This window comes from Sinocyclocheilus grahami, unplaced genomic scaffold, assembly GCF_001515645.1.
Source record: "Sinocyclocheilus grahami isolate Dianchi unplaced genomic scaffold, SAMN03320097.WGS_v1.1 scaffold54.1, whole genome shotgun sequence".
Classification (NCBI taxonomy): domain Eukaryota; kingdom Metazoa; phylum Chordata; class Actinopteri; order Cypriniformes; family Cyprinidae; genus Sinocyclocheilus; species Sinocyclocheilus grahami.
The window spans coordinates 352310-359076 of NW_015505233.1; the positions used below are offsets into that span (position 1 = coordinate 352310).

Genomic DNA, 6767 nt, shown 5'->3' on the forward strand with positions numbered 1-6767 from the left:
ATGGCCAACTTTAGCGGCAACAACCACACACAAATGTAATACCCACAAGCACATACACACAGTGGCGCCTGCAGGTGTTCGGCTGTACGCACTGTGTGTACCATGAGCGCTCAGACTGACCTGAGATTTGCCCCGCAAACATTTCAGCAGTAAATTATAGGACTGTGTGTCCCGTATTTCTGTCGACTGAACCAGCCATGCCATTAATTATGAATTTATCAGTCTTTTGCATGCCAAAGTAAACTTCTGCATATAAACATTACGCCAAATAGAAACAGAAAATCGTGCTATACGCACTTTCATGAGATCGGGTTAGACTACAACAATTAATTTGTAGCCTAGTCTATTTTACAAATGGGAATACAATGAATTCATGACAATGTTTTACATTCAAGCTACCCGTAAAATTTTAGTGTAACGTTCTTTAAAATCATCTGGAATGCAATAAAGTAATTTTTAACGCTGTTTTTAAAGCATTTGCTGCATGGATTAAAAAAATAGGCCAATAGGCCTAAATAATTCACACATCAGACTAAATTGCGTTGCAGCAAATCCTTTAAATGTTAAGGTATTCAGAGCAGAGCAACATAAAAATCTGAAAATATGTAATCGGGCCTGTTTAAGGCTTTTCCTTATTTTTATAGTTTAGATGGTGATGAAAAAATGACTCTCCATCTCCTCATTAGACGTGTCTTTAGAGAGAAATGCATCTTTAAGGATTACATAGCCTAATGAAAGAGTTTTTGTTTTCGATTATTTCGTTTTAAAGTAGTAATTTAAAGCTTTCTTCTATAGATATATTTATCATATCTGTGACTCAATTCGTTGAGTTTCGGTTCATCATTGTGAAGCCTCCTGTTCAAGACAAGACGGCAAGCGCATCCTCTGTTTTCCTATTTATTTTATAAAAGCACAACGGTTTGTTGATATTGTGAATGCACACAAATAAAAGTAGACCTTTTACATTTCCAAATGTATTACTCTTACCTTTATGAGCAAAAATTACGTTGTTTCCACTATCAAGAAAAAAGTGAGTGATGGCGCTGACGCCTCCATGTCCTGCAAAGTGCGCTTCAGCTTCCACTCTCCGCACAAACGATTAGATATGCGCCTAATAGCGCACATTTATATCGTTTAAACATTTAAACTAACATTGTGATCTATTGCTGGATTGTGTTATGGCGAGCGCTCGTTGCTGCTGTTATCAGTTCTCTCTTGCACTCGTGCACAATGCCCAGTCTTCACACAGACGATCCTACGCTTTGTTCTGGTAAAAGCACAAAACAAAATGCACACAAACATGTCCTTGCTCTTGATATACAATCACTGATGAACACCTTTGGTTTTAATGAGAGAGAGAAAAAAACTACACGAAGGTGGATTAGAACCCAGAACCTCGGATATCTTGACAAAAGTTCTACCACTAGACCACTAAAGCACACACATAGTACTGTGAATACGTTTATTATTAATTTATATTAATATAGTTGCTTGCAATGTGGGCAGGGTGCTGCAGGCTGGCTACTCTACACTGCTCAAAACTCGCGTTTGAATCATCAGTGGCAAATATGAAAAATTTTATTTAAATATGAAAACATACTTACAGACTGTGAGTCAGAACAGCCGGCATTGTAGTCTACTCTACCAGGATCAGAAAACAGTCCTCCATAAAATGTGCTGCACACATCTGAATATTTGGGTTGAAGTGTTCTGGAACAGTGTTGTAAATACAACTTAACCATTGATTTCTAGTCGTGTCCTCTTTTGGAAGACCAAACAAAGTAGTTTCGCTTTCGCAACAAAACACACAGCGTCTTCACAACATGGCGGCGGCAACAATACTACAGTGAGAATAAAAGTTACGCCTTCTTTCTTTGTGTGAACATTTGGCGGCGTTATGCAAATCTTCCCACATCGTGACGTAGACATGTGGGGGCGTGTTTAAACGAGGCGTTTTAGGAGGGCGTGGACCAGTCTAAACTTTGATAAAGAATATCTCTTTGGGTTTGAGACTTTAGTCTTTGCAACTTTAGGGATCTTATCTATTCACGAACAGCTTGTAACACTCCAAAGAGAAAGGAAAACTTGAAATTGCATCATATGACCCCTTTAATATACATAAATAATAATGCATTTGATTCAAAATTTTACAAGTTTTGAAGTTGCTTTCTCTTTCTGTAATATGATCAGAGCATCTGAGTGGTATTTTATGACACTGTCTGTTTTTTTGGGGTTTTTTCCATTTCAGCAGTCGTTACGGTCAGTCCAACTCCCTCCCAACCACGGGATGCGTAGGCAGCGGCGTTCCCACCCGGAGGAACTTGCGCCAGTATCAGATGCGGAGTTTGCCTGGTGTCAGACCCATCCTTTTGGGTACCACCGGCCTGTTCGGACCAACCCCCCGAAGCGGCAGCAGCACCCCTACCGGCCTGAAGCAGGGAAGACAGGTCTGTCATTCCACAAACGTGCCCTAGTGCCCTCACGGTGGCTTTCAACAACACCCAACCCAAAGCGTAAATGACTCTATTACCACTTCAAACTGAAGGGAGCTCTAGTTTTTGAAGTGGATGGAGCTGGAGGTGATTTACAGCATTCCAGAAATCCTACATCACTGTTGAATGGAACAACTGAGGATCGGGTTTTGGAAGCGCAGTGATAACCTGGCATTCTTGCGTGTCTGCTCAAACATTTTTCTAGGCACGCTTACAATGGGAGGAAGTTCCAACTGCCTCCCTGGTTCAGAGTCTGTGGACTGTGGGGTTAGGTGCGCGAAACAGCCGATGAGTCATATGTGGGGAGAAGTGCAACTGGAGGGAGGAGAGAAGAAGAGGAGAGAAAGAAAGAGAGAGTGAGAGAGAGGGAGCTAGTCAGAGGCAGTGAGAACAGTGCACAGGCATTTCCTGTTTTTCCCTGCTCGTCTGTACGGGAGGGCCAGGAAAGGGGGAGAGGGAGTCAAATGAAGGGAGTGAGAGAGAGAGTGAATGAAAGTCGGATACGCAGGTTAGAAGAACTTATTCACATCAGATCACTACATTAATGGATGAATCCTAATAAATGATCAGTTGTCCGAGTGATACATCACCCTAAAAAAACATAATGCAAAAAAAGTATGACGTACATTTTAAAAATAAAAACAATTATATTACAGTAATGAGAATCACTTACACAGTTACACAATTGTTGTAAGTAATTCATGCATATGAAGAAAAATGGTTGTTTTACAATAATGAGAATAATGGGAATTACAAAACAGTAATGCAAAAAAGCAGATTGCAATTTCAGGTAAATGTTTAATTGTCATAAAGATAATGTCACAGTGCCCAAAAATAACCCGTCATGGTACACACAACTATATTTAAATTAAATTAAATTAAATATAAAAATATTATGTGTGTATATATATATATATACACACACATAATATATATATATATATATAGTATTATGGTGAAATGACATGGATATGTTTTTGTTAATTTATTTGTATATAGAAGAATTTTATAGAAGAAAAACATGTTTAACACTGAATGAATGAGAAAAGGATTTGTTTTCATTACTAGTCATTTGATGTTTAGAACAATAAAAGGCTTCTTAATCAGGTGTAACTGTTTTTTATGTATTATGCATCAGTTTAATGAACATGAGCACAGATGTAATTTGGCTGACATGTGTGTTTTTGTGGTAGGGTTTGTGGTTTGCCAATCCAGGGGGCAGTAACAGCATGCCCAGCCGCACTCACAGCTCAGTTCAGAGGACTCGATCGCTACCCGTCCACACCAACCCACACACCATGGCCATGTTCCAGCAAACAGGTAAGAGACCAGAACTCAAACACACTCATCATGTTTAACTCCCAGTCTGCTCAGGCAAAGCAGAAGTACCATCATCTCTGACACAAAACACCCCATATTACTTAAAAGAGGCAACATTTTAAAAAAAAATTCCTTACAATTAAGGAGCTTGGAGGTAAAAATGCTTGTTAATGACCTTAAACTTTGTCTCTCAATTGGACAGTGTTTATTTATTCATTTATTTATATATTTATTTATTGCCGTGCATGAAAACAATTTTTTGCCGTGCATGAAAACAATCAAATAAGAGATCAAATGATTTTTTTATCTGTTAACTAGCCTATTACTTAACATGTTTTAATCATGTTTGAGTAGTTGAAAAATGTTTACAATGTTTGACATCTAAAATATTAGTTGATATTTTATTTAGATTTATTGTGTATATATATATATATATATATATATACTTTTATTATTATTATTAATATATAATAATATCCAAAATTTTGCATTATAAAGAAAATAATAATATTACTATTAATAATAAAATATATATTTTTGATAGACTTTTGTGGTCTGGATATCTGAAGCGTGAGGACAGCTTTTCATGATTTTTGTGCATTATAAAGATTTATAATTTCATTCAACATACTGATACCCTGATTATAAATATATTTCTTTGGTAAAAGAAAACACTACAGAAGCATAGAAAATGACTTTTGTCAAAAAAAAAAAGAAACATCAAATATTTCTTAGTGATCAGACAGACAGTTTATTTTTTTCTGACTTGAAAGAGTGTCACACATTTAAAGCAAATCTTTTCCTGCTTCTCTGTGCTGCATGCTCCACTGACACACATTCAGTTCCTCTCTGTCTGTGGCTCCGCTCTGACTGCAGCTGAAACTCACTTCCTTTAGTTTACTCCGTTCTCATGGATTTACAGAAATACTCAACCCCTTTCGGAGAAGAAAGAGATGCTGTGCACAAGAGAGTGTACAGTGTTTTTGTGTGATAGGTTGCATGTTACAATGACTTTCTTTGTGCAGCATGCCTTCCACTTTCTCTCTCCGACTCATTCCCCCTTGTGTTCTCATTGCCGCCCATCTGAATGTGTTCACATTAACGCCTTGATTAATTCAAAGGCAACAAAGAGGGAGCACTGTGAGAGAGAAACTTGACGGGCCTTACAGGATTTTCTGCTTAAAAATAGCAGGTTGTCTGTTCTGTCCAGCCAGTGGTTGCCTAACTCAGCTCTTCCTTCCCACAAGGGATTTTCAAAGGCCCGTTTGCTGTTGACTCAGCTAAAGACGAGCACAGTAAGGGCCGGCCCAGCCCAAGCAGCGCTGCAGGAGCCTTGAGCAGTCAGACTCTGCCCCACTGAGACTGAAGCTTCTCTTTAGAACAGAGCTGACACTGTAGGCCAGTGTACTACTGAGGGAACTATGAACACGATCGGTTCACAATCAGTTCAGTGCAATTTGTAAGCATAATGGCTGTGAATTTTGAAAATTGAGGTCACAATTTTGAACTATTGATCAGTTGCCGTATGGTGACTAAAATGTGAATGAGACCTCTGAGAGGTTTGAAATGCATCTTTGTTTGCCTTTTTTCTCTTGCTGGTCAACTTCTGAGTGTATTATTGGTCAAAAGAGAATTAAATGAAATGTATTAGGTCTGGGCTAGTAACTGTTAAGGTTAATGGTTTAAACCAAGCAAGGGTGATCTTTATACATTTTGCTTCTGAGCAAAACTCTTAGCCCCTGATTGCTTCAAGGGAATGCTTCATTTAAAGGAATAGTCACCAAAAAATTAAAATTTACTTTTAATTTATTTTAGGCCATCCAAGATGAAGATGCGTTTGTTTGTTCTTCTGAACAGATTTGGAGAAATTTAGCATTACATCACTAATGGATCCTCTGCAGTGAATGGGTGCCATCAAAAAAAGGTCTTAATGGTGGATTTGTTTTTTACACGCACAGCTTTAGCTTTACAAGACATTAATTGATGGACTGGAGTGGTGTGGATTACTTGTGGATTATTGTAATGTTTTTATCAGCTGTTTGGACTCTCATTCTGATGGCACCCATTCACTGCAGAGCATCCAGTGGTGGTGAGAAAGTGATGTAATGCTACATTTATCCAAATCTATTCCCATGAAGAAACAAACTCATATACATCTTGGATGACCTGAGCGCGAGTAAAGTTTTAGCCAATTTTTTTTTGTGAACTATCTGATAAAAAGATAGATCATAGATTCAGGTTCAAATCTGGCCTGCATTTTGTGCTGTTCCCATTTACAGATTTGCTGTTGTTATCTACTGTTTCTGTGAGGCAACCACAAATAACCACTTTCTTTCTATGTTTGGTATATCAAGACATCAGTCAGTGTCATGTAGCCCTCACTTGGCTTGTTATGTGTTGTGTATTGTCATAACTTGTTGAAGTTGACTCAGTTTGTTTGTCATTTTGCAGATTTACAGGTGCCTGTGACTGAGCCTGACATCAATAACCGTTTGGAGTCTCTGTGTCTCCGCATGACTGAACACGCTCTGGGAGGTACGTGTCCACTTCTTGCTCAAGTTATAAATACTGCACTTAGTTCTCCCAAAAAATGAAAATGACATCAACTTATTTTGTTTACTTTTTTTTGAAGGAAATTAATACTTCTATTCAGGAAGGATGCATTAAATTGGTCAAAAGTAAGAGGAAAGACATTTATTGTAATTTCTATTTGAAGTGTTATAAAATAAAGGTGACTTGACACTGAAGAATTTCTAGTCGTGTCCATTTTTGGAAGGCCAAACAAAGTAGTTTCGCTTTCACAACGAAAAACACAGCGGCCTAGCGTGAGGGGAAGCCCCGGCTTAGCGTGCATTGAGGCCGGGATAGAGTAAGCTGAGGCGGCAGGGTCGAGAACGGCGTGCCCGGCGGATGCAACGAATGAGCGGCAACCACATGTGACGACCCCGGGCTGGA

The 6767-nt window shown here is 38.6% G+C and overlaps 1 protein-coding gene across 2 annotated transcripts in view; it reads left to right on the forward strand.

Annotated features, from left to right (window-relative positions):
- LOC107583459 (protein Smaug homolog 1-like) overlaps nucleotides 1-6767 on the forward strand; it is a 50400-nt gene that overhangs the window by 38390 nt on the left and 5243 nt on the right. Inside the window, exons 9-11 of one of the 2 annotated variants that reach the window (XM_016269659.1) lie at nucleotides 2249-2447; nucleotides 3686-3812; nucleotides 6264-6347. In XM_016269659.1, coding sequence (XP_016125145.1) covers nucleotides 2249-2447; nucleotides 3686-3812; nucleotides 6264-6347 — 410 coding nt within the window. The remainder of the gene's footprint in view (nucleotides 1-2248; nucleotides 2448-3685; nucleotides 3813-6263; nucleotides 6348-6767) is intronic. The other variant, XM_016269660.1, reaches the window with a different exon arrangement.